Source organism: Schistocerca gregaria, chromosome 5, assembly GCF_023897955.1.
Source record: "Schistocerca gregaria isolate iqSchGreg1 chromosome 5, iqSchGreg1.2, whole genome shotgun sequence".
Lineage (NCBI taxonomy): Eukaryota > Metazoa > Arthropoda > Insecta > Orthoptera > Acrididae > Schistocerca > Schistocerca gregaria.
Window position 1 is genome coordinate 611,988,475 of NC_064924.1, and position 14,706 is coordinate 612,003,180.

Below are 14,706 nucleotides of genomic sequence, written 5' to 3' on the forward strand. Positions count from 1 at the left end.
TTCATTGTTTTATTCACCAAGAGGCACTGTGTGCTGAAACAGTAGAGCTAGGTGGCGTAGATGTCGTGAAGTGTGTGAATTTTGTGCAGCGTCACGGTATGAATCACCGCCAATTCAAAGGATTCCTGAAAGATATGGAAGCGAAGTATGGGGATATACCTTACCACAGCACAGTTCGTTGGCTGAGTCGGGGAAAAGTTATTGATGTTTTCCTTGCCATTCGTGGGGAAATATCCCTTTTTCTCGAAATGAAAGGGAAAGAAATGCGTTGTCTGTAAGATATAAAAGAGATATCAGACCTGGTGTTCCTAGCTGACATAAATATGCATCTGAATAATTTAAATCTGTCATTGCAGGGCAAAGGGCAGTTAATCGTTGACATGCACGACCAGATAAAAGCGTTCATGAAAAAGTTATGTTTATTTGGTAGGCAGATGAGTAATGGACATTTAATGTTCTGCAATCGTCTTGCTTCTTTAAAACTTCCGGAAGGTACTACTTTTCAGCGATTACCGAGCAAAGTTAAAGCAGCTCATCATGTCGTTTGAAACATGATTCCGAGACCTCACTAGTTTGTACATGGAACTTAAGGTGTTCAGCACTCCTTTTTCAGTTTCCCCCGATGACTTGCCATCGTCACTTCAATTGGAGACTATTGATTTGAAAAATTCAACGTTGTTGAAAGAGAGGTACTACAACACGTTGGATTTGTCATGATGGTATCATTCAATACAGCAAAAAATAATTCCCAAGCTTCACGACAATGTCGCCCAGATCATGTGCATGTTCGGATCTACGTATTGTTGTGAGCAGCTTTTCTCAGCAATGAAAAGAGTGAAAAGTAATGAACAATCGTTTCTTCAGGATGCAACAATGAAGGCCATCCTCTGCATGAACGCTGTGATCACTTTGACGCCTGGTATTTCCGATCTCGTAATGAAAAGAAAATGTCAAGCTACAGAGGCCCAATAAATTTAGTACGCAATTTCTTGTAAAACACTTGTTTCTTATTTATTTCCTGAACATCGTATTTCCTGATGTAGCATGTTACCACGTCTTAGCAGCTAAGAGTATGAGGTTGTCGATCTTGTAAGACGCAGCTGGCACATCAAAACGCTTGCCTCGCTGCCTGCCTCAGCCAGCCATGCCACGTGCCGGCCCACTTGAATGGTCACAGCGAGCGACACAGCTCCCTGGAGCAGGGAGCGCTCCCCGGCTCACAAAGGAGCTGATGAGCTGGAACAACCTGTTTTAGAGGGTTACTCTAACCCGATAATGAACCACACTTTCCTAAAATTCTCACAATAAATCATGGATACCATTTCCTTCCCCTACTACAACCCTTATGTGCTCATTCCACTTCATACTGCTTTGCAACATTACACCTAGTTATTTAATCGACATGACTATGTTAAACAGCACACTCATATTACTGTATTCAAACATTATGGGTTTGTTTCTCCTATTCATCTGTATTAACTTAAGAGCCAGCCGCCATTCATCCTACCAATTACAAATTTTGTCCAAGTCGTCTTGCACCCTCCTACAACCACTCATCATCATCATCTTCCCATACACTACAACATAATCAGCAAATAGCTGCAGACTGCTGCTTACCCTGCATACAAAATCATTTATGTACATATACAATTACACTTCCCAGGGGGCATTCCTGACAACACCTTGTCTGCGATGAACACTCTCCATCAAGGACAACATATTGCGTTCTGTTACTTAAGAAGTCTTTGAGCCACTCACATGTCTGGGAACCTGCTCCATATGCTTGTACCTTCGTTAACAGTTCACACACAGTGTCAAATGCTTTTCAGAAATCTCAGAATATAAATTCTGTCTGTTGGCCTCCATCCATAGTTCCCAGGATATCATGCGAGAAAAGGGCAACCTGAGTTTTACACAAACGAAACTTTTCCATCTCAAGGAAATTTATGATATTCAAAGTGAGAATTCTGCATTAAGTCGATGTTAAGGACATTGGTCTGTAATTTTGTGAGTCCATTCTTTTACCCTTCATACATACAGCAATCATCTATTTTTTCCACTCACTAGGGCTATGCGATGGGTGAGAGTTTCGCAATAAATGCAAGCGAAGTAAGGGACAAATACCATCAATTACTCTTTGTAAAACTGAATTTGGATACAATTCAGACATTGTAACTTATTTGTTTCCAACTCTTTAGTTGTTTCTCTGGGCCAGGCATACCTATTACTACGTCCTCCATATGAGAATATGTGCACTGGTCAAACAACAGTATGTTTGTACGTTCCTCCTGCATGAACGATTTCTTAAAAGCAAAATTTAAAACTTCAGCTCTTGTTTTACTATCTTATACTGCCACTTTAAGACAGGGTTGTAGCCTATCTGCAATGTTATTCAATCTGTATATTGAGCAAGCAGTAAAGGAAACAAAAGAAAAACTTGGAGTAGGAATTAAATCCATGGAGAAGAAAAAAAAACTTTGCACTTTGCCAATGATATTGTAATTCTGTCAGAGATAGCAAAGGACCTGGAAGTGCAGTTGAACGAAATGGACAGTGTCTTGAAAGGAGGATATATGCAAAATCAGGATAATGGAATGTAGTCAAATTAAATCAGGTGATGATGATGGAAAAGTTTTTGGTGAAAGGTTCATGACCCTGTTTTGGGTCTGTTTCAGTTCTGAGTTCTGTATTGTGGAGAGAGGGACTGCCTGAGGGTATGGTAAATGCACTATATCAGTGCAGCAAAGTTTGTTGGCACTGAAGGGATTCAGGAAAGGATTGGAGGCTTGTGTAGAGGTGGTGGATAGTGGAACTCCAAAGCAGGAGTAGGAGGTCAATGGGCTGGAGAGATTTTTTAAGGTGTCGTGCATGCTGCTCTAGTTTTGTAGTGAGAGATAAGATGCAGGAATTTGGGATTGCAGAGCAGGAGATTTTCATGGGTGGGAGGTACAGCGAGGAGTTGGCCCGATTTACACAGCCTGATTTACATGGTTTTTTTGGACTAGGGCTATGGACTGCAGAATTTGAACAGATATAGGTCAATGTGAAAGGTGGATCACAGTCGGATGTGGGTAATTTGATGGCAAGACTATATGGGGAAAGGCGAGGGGGTAGATTCCACAAGCTAGGCAACAATGCAGGAACAGTGTGTGGGACTGGATTCTAGCTCTGGATCTGGAAAGTTTTCTATATCAGTGCAAACGTAAGAACCAAGGATTCATTGTCGAAGATAAAGAAGGCATAGATGTACGTAAAATACATAAAAATACATGGAAAATACTTACAAAAAAGACAAAATGTATGAAGGTGAAATGTGTGACACTAGGGTTGATAGTAAAAGGTGACAATGAACTAAAATTGATGTGGAAACACAATGACCTCAAAGAGAAAACTATATAAAAAGATGATAATAGTGTGATGCATTTCGGTGGGTCGATATGTGAAAGGAGAGGGAACAGCAGGTGTAAATGAATTAGATGAGGGAAAGAGAGAGAGAGAGAGGTGGGAGGAGATATGGTTGATGTTCAACAAGTTCGTGTGGCACAAGAAAATATGAAAAATAACATACAAAAATGTGCGAAAGTGAGGGAAGAAGTGTGATCTATTTTAAGGCCTAGGAAGGAAGAATGTGGAACATGAGACACTGCACCAACAACCCTTGCAACCATGTAGCTGTGCAGCTGCTTATTGTGTGCAGATGAGACCACTGATACTGTGTGACTAGTAAGTCAGACCATGTGCTCTTTGGTAGCTGACAGGTAAAACACAGGAAAGAAGAGAAAGAAAAATGTGAACATTAAGTAAAATAAATCGTTAGTGAAAAGTAACTAAGGAAAACAGCACTGGGTTGTGGGATGAACAAATGCTGTTAGGTAAAATCAAACAATGAAAAGTCCAGGATGGAATATCAACAGTATTATGAAACACACAGATTGCTCAAAGTAATTTTCAGACAACATAGTCTCACACTAATCTCTGTCTCTGGCACCAGTTTTGATCACATGACTCTTCCATTCTGTGCCTGGAAATCTGGAGTCTCCCCCTATTACGATACTTGGATCAATAAACTTACTCGTAATGTTCTCCAGATTTTCTCTTTAGCACTCTGCCACTACGGCTTCTGAGCCAAGAGTTCTATAAGAGCATGTGATTATCATGTCTGACCCATCTTTCCTGTTTTCATTCATCCAGATTATTTCGTATTTGGAATCTGTTATAATATAACTAATTATTATAGAGTTCTTTATGGCAATAAATATGCTGCCACGACTGGGGTATAGCCTATTCCTTATTATACATATCCCTATCTGAATTTAATATTTCACCGCTGATTTTAGCCAGCTTTCTGTTCCTAATAATAAGTTGGCATTATAACCTTCAATAAGCAATATTAATTCTGGTACCTTACCTTGGATGTTCCTGCAACTTAATAACACAGCATTAATATTTTCTCTTTCTGACCTGCAATGGCGTAAGTTTCCTCCAACGAGTAACACAGGGAGTAGAAAAACGTGCACACCATATGTATCCTGGTCCTATAATGCACTCCTTACCTACAATTATCGATCTGCTAGCAGAGATCAAGAAATTCTTATCTGAGATTGGTGCAGAATTGTCTGAGCCTCAGGTTTAGACCTTCCACTCTGCTACTAATCACAGGACTACATTCAGTAATAGGTCTTATATTGCAAATAGTGAGCTGGAATTCCATTCCACATGCAAAGCTTGATGTCTTCACCAATACAGCCATTCACCTAAAAGAACTGATAGGATGGCATAAGAACCCAGGTAGGGATGTGTTATTCATGCAGATATGAGCCATTATCTGCAACCACTGGCACCCACTGTATTCAGAAAGTGCTGGCAGAGCCTCTGCCACAACTTAGAGGCATTGACCACCATATCCGTTCTCTGAGCTTGCCAAGGCCTGGCAGGGAAATGTCACTGGCAGAACAGATGCATCCCATGCCAGTTCAGATGTGTTACCAGCATTGGGCAGCACCTCACATTTTATGTTAAGGCATGATGTGAAGCTGTGCAGTCAGTACTCTCATTTGTCCTCCACTAAAAATACACAAACCAACCTCAGTCTGTCACTCAACCTCCCTTTCAGAGAGGTTTCTAGGAGATGCCAACAGTACCACAGGTATTTTAGCTTTGACTAAAGATGCCGCAACAGTGTTGAAAATTAGAGCAGCAGCCTGGTGCCTGTCAAGGGTGACCAAAACAGCTTCCAGCTGTTTCCAGATAGTGTCCAACTCATTTGGTGTCCCCACACAACAAGCACAGTTTGCATCCATTCTAACTGCTAAACAAGTAAAATAAAAATATGGAAAACTAGTTATGATGTCTTTTACATGGCACTGAACGTGACACTATAACGTCACACAAACATAAAGCACAAGCAGCTAAATGAACACTAATTCACAGAGCATTGCTGCTCCAAGGCAGACAACCACTTCTACAGTTTGCAAAATTGAAGCACTTGTGGTGGTCTGAGACTGTATTATAGTCAGTTCACATTATGCTAGAAATGCAAAATATGGAAACTCTTTCAGCTACATGTCTTTACTAAAAACAAATAAATAAGAAGTTGCAATACACTACTTCTCATAGGCACATAAGGTAGCCTGTGGTTTTTTCTCTTACTTGGTTACTGCAAATGCCAGAAAAGCTCTATTGAAAAAACACAGCAAATTCCCTTCCCACCGTAGTCCAATCTGAGCTTGTGAACATCACCAATCAAGTTGACATTTTCTGTGGGTATGATATGGGGGACTCAGAAACCAGGAAAATAACCTGGTGATAAACACACACAGAAACCAAAAGTTCAATTCAGTGTGCAGAGAGAATGGAGAATACATTTTTGTGACAACATAAAATTTTGTGCTAGACCAGCATTCTATAACCTGGAATCCCTGAATTTTTTCAGGCAGTGTATATCAAACAGACCAGATCAAAGTTTCAATTTGTCACTCATTTTCTGCACCCATACCCCTCCCCCATCCCCCCCTCTCCCCCTTTCATTTCCAAGGTCTACAAATCCTCTCCTGCTGCGCTGCTGCACTAACATCCATAAGAGAAAAGAACAGCAGAGCTAGCAGGGGAAGGAAGGTTGTGATAAATATGTGACTGGTAACTAGCATCATACAAACAACAAGCCTTGTCGGCAGTTCATGGAAAGCCATCATAAGTACATTAAAGTGAAGGTATTATGGTAAAATAGATGCACAAATGCCAGTGCCAAAAGTTTGTACAATCAGTAAATCACAATAATGAGTAGTCGGTAACAGCACTGAAAATGAAACATAATGATCAGGAACACACAGTTTATCCTACACTTTTGCAAATGTGATTCTGCAGTAGCTAGTGATATATTATACAGATTGTTTCACAGTTCCTATAAGAGGTTTCAAGGGATTGTAGAGGGGACTTTTTCTACTAAGTTTTGATAAGGATCCCATGTCCAGAAATGGGCAGTTTGGATATAATACAATTCGGAAGACTGGGTCAGTTTCAAATCTCCTGCTCCATAGTATGTGCACAAACTGAGAAGGGGGCGCAGTCGTCAGTCCCTGTTGTAATTATGTCATCACATACCATTTTTGTCCAACTACAGTAACAGCTACTACAAACTGGTACATTCGCAACTAGGGTTAACTGTTGTGTTTGAATGCACACTTCACTCTAGAATTTGAAGAGGATATCTGTTGTTATGTAGAAGAAAACTCAATGACAAGTACTCGGAACATTACCCACTAGAAGCCTTCCTAAAAGACAATTTCCATTCCTTCCGAACTGACTATGAGAATGTAGACGAGATGTGGCTCAAATTCAAAGATATAGTAGCAACAGCAATTGAGATATTCATACCTCATAAATTGGTAAGAGATGGAACGGATCCCCCGTGGTACACAAAAAAGGTCCGAACGCTGTTGCAGAGGCAACGGAAAAAGCATGCGAAGTTCAGAAGAACGCGAAATCCTGAAGATGGGCTAAAATTTACAGACGCGCGAAATTTGGCACGTACTTCGATGCGAGATGCCTTTAATAGGTTCCACAACGAAACATTGTCTCGAAATTTGGTAGAAAATCCGAAGAAATTCTGGTCGTATGGAAAGTACACAAGCGGCAAGACGCAGTCAATACCTTCGCTGCGCAGTGCCGATGGTACTGTTATCGACAATTGCGCCGCTAAAGCGGAGTTATTGAACGCAGTTTTCCGAAATTCCTTCACCAGGGAAGACGAATGGAATATTCCAGAATTTGAAACACGAACATCTGCTAGCATGAGTTTCTTAGAAGTAGATACCTTAGGGGTTGCGAAGCAACTCAAATCGCTTGATACGGGCAAGTCTTCAGGTCCAGATTGTATACCGATTAGGTTCCTTTCAGATTACGCTGATACTATAGCTCCCTACTTAGCACTCATATACAACCGCTCGCTCACCGATAGATCTGTACCTACAGATTGGAAAATTGCGCAGGTCGCACCAGTGTTCAAGAAGGGTAGTAGGAGTAATCCATTTAACTACAGACCTATATCATTGACGTCGGTTTGCAGTAGGGTTTTGGAGCATATACTGTATTCAAACATTATGAATCACCTCGAAGGGAACGATCTATTGACACGTAATCAGCATGGCTTCAGAAAACATCGCTCTTGTGCAACGCAGCTAGCTCTTTATTCGCACGAAGTAATGGCCGCTATCGACAGGGGATCTCAAGTTGATTCCATATTTCTAGATTTCCGGAAAGCTTTTGACACCGTTCCTCACAAGCGACTTCTAATCAAGCTGCGGAGCTATGGGGTATCGTCTCAGTTGTGCGACTGGATTCGTGATTTCCTGTCAGGAAGGTCGCAGTTCGTAGTAATAGACGGCAAATCATCGAGTAAAACTGAAGTGATATCAGGTGTTCCCCAGGGAAGCGTCCTGGGACCTCTACTGTTCCTGATCTATATAAATGACCTGGGTGACAATCTGAGCAGTTCTCTTAGGTTGTTCGCAGATGATGCTGTAATTTACCGTCTAGTAAGGTCATCCGAAGACCAGTATCAGCTGCAAAGCGATTTAGAAAAGATTGCTGTATGGTGTGTCAGGTGGCAGTTGACGCTAAATAACGAAAAGTGTGAGATGATCCACATGAGTTCCAAAAGAAATCCGTTGGAATTCGATTACTCGATAAATAGTACAATTCTCAAGGCTGTCAATTCAACCAAGTACCTGGGTGTTAAAATTACAAACAACTTCAGTTGGAAGGATCACATAGATAATATTGTCGGGAAGGCGAGCCAAAGGTTGCGTTTCATTGGCAGGACACTTAGAAGATGCAACAAGTCCACTAAAGAGACAGCTTACACTACACTCGTTCGTCCTCTGTTAGAATATTGCTGCGCGGTGTGGGATCCTTACCAGGTGGGATTGACGGAGGACATCGAGAGGGTGCAAAGAAGGGCAGCTCATTTTGTATTATCGCGTTATAGGGGAGAGAGTGTGGCAGATATGATACACGAGTTGGGATGGAAGTCATTACAGCATAGACGTTTTTCGTCGCGGCGAGACCTTTTTACGAAATTTCAGTCACCAACTTTCTCTTCCGAATGCGAAAACATTTTGTTGAGCCCAACCTACATAGGTAGGAATGATCATCAAAATAAAATAAGAGAAATCAGAGCTCGAACAGAAAGGTTTAGGTGTTCGTTTTTCCCGCTCGCTGTTCGGGAGTGGAATAGTAGAGAGATAGTATGATTGTGGTTCGATGAACCCTCTGCCAAGCACTTAAATGTGAATTGCAGAGTAGTCATGTAGATGTAGATGTCCCCATGTCACAGTGCATTTCTGGACATATTTCTGGACACGCGTTTGTTATCAAAATATTATCTACTAAATTCCCTCTACAATCCCTAGAAGCCTATTATAGGTATCGTGAAACATCATGAATATGACACTGACAGATACAATTTCAATAGGCATAGAAATATTATCACTTGGCCACACAAAATGGAAATAAATTACCTAGTCAGCTTCATGTTACATTACATCAATGGAAAAAAAAACTAAATTCCAGTTAAATCATAGTTAATATTATTTATGTCTTTAATCATATATTATACCAACTTCCTTAATTTCATCTAATATAGTACTCTGCACGTAAAGCGAGAGCAAGAAATCAACAACATTAATGAGGTTTTTCCCTTGAAACAAGAAACCAGTTAGTTTTCATTTAGGAATAACTATCAATACTTACAAAAGCATATATCCTCTGTGTTGTGGGAGACAGTACATTGGCACTGTATGGAAATAAGGAAGGAGTGGCAATTGCAGCTAGCAATGCCGCCAAATGCAAGGCTAATAGAATACCGAGAAATGTTCCACCTTTTTTCACCAGCACAATTAGTGGTGTCTGCAAAATAAATGGAAATATAAGGCAACACTTCTTCTTGCTGCAGTTATAGTAAGTACTAATAGTACTACGAAAGAGTGTCAAAAATTATCTACACTTTTGTCAAAACACTTCTTCATAATTCTAACATTGCCTTCTATGGATGCAAAGTTTTAGTTGGTACCATTGTAGTCAAACACATGCCATTTGATTCTGACCACTATGGCTGCATCCTGTCAGTGACAATGTAAACACGTCCATTATGCTACCAGTTTGTACCAAGGAGGAACAATGTGCAGTTACTCAATTTCTCTGGTCAGAAGGGGTCAAAGGACCTGAAATTCACTGTAGACTTTCATGATACAGGGCAGTGCTACATCATGTAAAACCATTTATTTGTGACTCAAGATGTCTGAAAGTGGCTGGTTGAGTGTGACATATGAAGACTGATCAGTGTGTTCATCCAAAAGAGTCCAAAAGATTTAGCAATCTCAATAGATGATTTTAGTGGATAAGCAAGTTACTATGACACTGATCATGATTCTGCTTATCATACCTTTCAGGAAGAACTCAGCTTCCATAAAGTTTCTGCGTGATGGGTTCCGAGACAACTTACTCAAGAGCTCAACATCAAACATGTGGGCAGTTCCTAACACTTACTCCATCATTGTAACAGGGAAGGTGAATCATTTCTGACCAGGATAGTCACTGTTGATGAAATATGGATTCACCATTATGAACCAAAATCAACACACCACAGTATGAGTTTTTAACTCTGGATAAGCAAAGACAAAAAATTACAGACACTCTCATTAGCAGGAAAGGTTATGCTAAACATTATTTAGGACGCAAATTGGGCCTATAATGGAACATATGACAAAGAGAACAACCATCAACAATGAGTCTTAGAGCAATTTGTTGACAAACACACAAAAGTCAGTAATTTCTAGTTAGTTAGTTAGTTAGTTAGTTAGTTATATTACTTGTTCCATGGATCACGAACACGATTCTTTCGTAATGATGTGGAACGTGTCAAAGTACACAAGATTCATTTATCCCAAATAATCATTGTTAGTCTTATATACGGTACAATTGTTAATGCTTACTGTATTTCTTTGGCCTATGTCTAAAAATTCATCTGTGGAGTAGAAGGAGTTGTCATTCAGGAATTCCCTTAACTTACTTTTGAATGCCGATTGGTTGTCTGTCAGACTTTTGATATTGTTTGGCAATTGACCAAAAATCTTTGTGGCAGAATAATTCACCCCCTTTTGTGCCAATGTCAAATTCAATGAATGGTAGTGAAGGTCACCCTGTCTCCTAGTATTGTAGCTGTGGACAGTGCTATTAATTCTGAAGTGATCTGGGTTACTAACAACAAATTTCATTAGGCTGTATATATATTGTGAAGCTACTGGCAATATCCCTAATTCTTTAAATAATTGTCTACAAGATGATCTTGGATGAGCCCCAGACATTATTCTGATAACACGTTTTTGTGCAATAAATACCTTCTTTCTTAGTGATGAATTGCCCCAAAAGATGATTCCGTAAGAAAGCAACGAATGAAAATATGCATGGTAAGCTAACTTACTGATGTGCTTGTCTCCTAAATTTGCAATGACACTAATAGCATAGGTAGCTGAGCTCAATCGTTTCAGTAGATTGTCAATGTGTGTCTTCCAGTTTAAATTCTGATCAATACAGACACCCAGAAATTTTGAACAATCTGCTTTAGCTAAAGATTTCCCCCCACACTCTATATTTATTTCCGGTGTTATGCCTTTCCCTGTACTGAACTGTATGTACAGTGTTTTTTAAAAGTTCAATGAAAGTCCATTTGCGGAAAACCACCTAATAACTCTTTGAAAAATATTATTTGCATTTTCCTCAGCTGATTCTTACTTTTTAGGCTTGATTACAATACTTGTGTCATCTGCAAAGAGAACCAAGTTTGCATCTTCATGAATATAATTAGGCAAGTCATTGACATATATTAAAAACAATAAACGCCCCAAGACAGAACCCTGTGGTACTCCATTCTTGATACATCCCCAGTCTGAATAATCTGCTGCCCTTTGTGTACTATGTGGGTACTGTTTCAACCTTCTGCATTCTACCAGTTAAATATGAAGTGAACCATCTGTGTACTGAACCATTCATTCCATAGTACTTCAGCTTATCTAAGAGGATTTCATGATCCACACAATCAAAAGCCTTAGAGAGATCACAGAAAATCCCAATTGGTGATGTTCTACTATCCAGAGCATTTAAAATTTGATCAGTGAAAGCGTGTATAGCACTATCTGTTGAAACACCTTTCTGAAAACCGAACTGACATTTTGTTAAAACGTTATTCCCACTAATGTGTAAAGTTACTCTTGAGTACATTACTTTTTCAAACACTTTTGAAGAGGATGTCAGAAGTGAAATAGGATGATAATTGTTGATGTCTGTCTTGTCACCTTTTTTATACAAGGGCATATTTCAATCTGTCAGGAAATATTCCCTGATTCAATGAGCTATTACATATGTGGCTAAGAACTCGACTTATCAGGTGTGGACAAGATTTTAGTATTCTATTGGAGATACCATCAGTTCCATGTGAGTTTTTATTTTTAAGTGAATTTATTATTTTCTTAATTTCAGACGGTGAGGTGGGTAGGATTTCAATTTCATTTGTTTGCACCGGGAATGCCTCTTTCATATAGAGTTCTGCCCTATCTGGTGAGCAGCTGGTGCCTATATTTTCCACTACATTTATAAAATAATTATTAAAAATATTTTCAACCTGTGATTTTTCATTTATAAGCTTTTCATTGTGCTTAACAGTAATACTGTTGTCCTGTGACCTTGGTTGCCCTGTTTTCCTTTTAACTATATTCCATATTGTTTTAACTTTGTCATCAGAGGTGCTAATCTCAGACTTGATACACATACTTCTGGATTTTTTTATAACTTTCCTTAATATATTACAATATTTCTTATAATGGTTGAGCTTTTCTTCATCTCGACTTATTCTAGTGTCTTGGTATAGTTCCCATTTCCGGCTACAACAAATTTTAATCCCTTTAGTCAGCCATGGTTTTTTATCAAGTTTATTTGAATTATGATTCACTAATTTCTTAGGAAAACTGTTTTCAAATATACCCACAAGTTTATCATGGAATAAGTTAAATTTAACATTTGCATCAGGTTCCCGATAAACATCCTCCAGTCTACCCTTTTCAAGCTTTCCTTAAATTGTTGAATTGTTATATGGTTAATTGGGCGTATTATTTTGTTTGTTTTTTTCACATTACTGTATGGAGCAAAGTCATGAATTGAAAGTAGCTGTGCATCGTGATCAGAAAGCCCGTTCTTAATAGGATAGGTGCTTACTTCTTTTAATTTATCTTGGTGCTATTGTCTTGTACAATGCGAGTAGGAAAATCAATGACTGATGTCAGATTGTAAGAGCAAAGTAATAGTTCAAGGTCGTTCTTCTTGCTTGAGTGTTTAAGAAAATTTACGTTAAAATCTCCACAAATGATAATGTGTTTTCCCTTTTCTGACAGATAACGCAGCAAGAGATCTAGGTTTTTAAGAAACATTTGAAAATTTCCAAGTGGGGACCTATACACAGTCACAATTATGAATTTACCACTGTCCAATTTAAGCTCACAAGCGCATACTTCAATGTGCTGTTCTACACAGAATTTTGCGGTTTCTATGTTTTTAAAACTATGTTCCCCCTTAACACATAAATGGCAGCTCCTCCTTTCTCCATATTGTCTCTATAACAATAAGTTGCTAGTTTATACCCATTAATATTTACATTTTCCATTTGTGTAGTCATATGATGTTCAGACAGGCACAGTACATCAACTTCTGTTGTATTTTTAATATTCTCAAAACAAATTATTAGTTCGTCTATTTTGTTCCTTAATCCCCTGATATTTTGGTGAAATATATTAACACAACTGTTTCCTTTACCTTTATTCGAACCATTTATTTTTTTACCTTTAAGAGCTGCCTGTCTGGACATCTTGTTCAACCTAAAAAAGGTGCCCCTATGCCCTTTCGGGTCACAGGGGTTTTGCCTTGAGTGCTAGTGGCCCCCTTTAGACGACCTACAATTAAATCAGCTAATCTATCCTTCCCTAGACTATTTAGGTGCAGGCTATGTCGAGTATATCCCCATCTCCCAATGCTACCAACAGGCACTGAATAAATGTGTGTTTTTGCACCGTCCAGCAGCTGCTCGCTCAACTCTCTGTTAACTTGCCACACAGAAGGGTTAACCGAGGGCTGATCGTAACGCTGCAATACCTCAACAAAACCCACATTCGTACATCCTGTTGCAGCTCCTATTTTATCCAGGTCACTCTAAATATCATAATTACTAACAAAGAGATAGAGGGGCTGGCCAGTACTTACCTCAGCTCAGTACAGCCGATAGAGACACAAAAAACAACCGAAAATTTAAGCTCCTAGCTTTCGGAATAAATGTTCCTTCATCAGGGAGGAGAGAGGGGAAAGAAAGGGAAGAAGGGAAAGTGGATTTAGTTACTCACAACCCAGGTTATGAAGCAACAGGGAAAGGAAAACAGGGAAGGTAGCAAGGATGGAGGCATGGTTGTCAGAGGGAAGCCAAAGATATTCTACTGCAGGTACTGTGCCAGCTTCAAGCCAAAGAGGATGCATACAGAAGTAAAGAGGTGTATAGTATAAAGATGTAGGATGGAAAGATGCATGAATGGCTAAAGAGGAAAGGGAAAGAGGAGAAGACTGAAAAGTAAATGGGAGTGAGGTTGTTTAACGTAGGTTTAGTCCAGGGGGATGGCGGGATGAAAGGATGTGCTGGAGTGCAAGTTCCCATCTCCGCAGTTCAGAGGGACTGGTGTTGGGTGGGAGAAGCCAAATGGCACGTACAGTGTAGCAGGTTCCTAGGTCCCTAGAATTATGCTGGAGGGCATGCTCCGCTACTGGGTATTGGACATCTCCTAGGCGGACAGTTCGTCTGTGTCCGTTCATGCGCTCAGCCAGTTTAGTTGTTGTCATACCGATGTAAAAGGCTGTGCAGTGCAGGCATGTCAGCTGATAAATGACATGTGTAGTCTCACACGTGGCCCTTCCTTGAATTGTGTATGTTTTCCTAGTAGCGGGGCTGGAGTAGGTGGTTGTGGGAGGATGCATGGGGCAGGTTTTGCAGCGGGGTCGGTTACAGGGGTAGGAACCGCTGGGTAGAGAAGGTAGTCTGGGAATATTGCAGGGTTTAACAAGGATGTTACGGAGGTTAGGGGGACGACGAAAGGCAACTCTGGGTGGTGTGGGGAGAAT

General features: G+C 39.9%; 1 protein-coding gene across 2 annotated transcripts in view; it reads right to left on the reverse strand.

The window, feature by feature from the left end:
- LOC126272998 (endoplasmic reticulum metallopeptidase 1-like) overlaps window positions 1-14,706 on the reverse strand; it is a 264,375-nt gene that overhangs the window by 62,785 nt on the left and 186,884 nt on the right. For both annotated transcript variants that reach the window (XM_049976357.1, XM_049976355.1), the window contains exon 10: window positions 9,250-9,405. In XM_049976357.1, coding sequence (XP_049832314.1) covers window positions 9,250-9,405 — 156 coding nt within the window. The remainder of the gene's footprint in view (window positions 1-9,249; window positions 9,406-14,706) is intronic.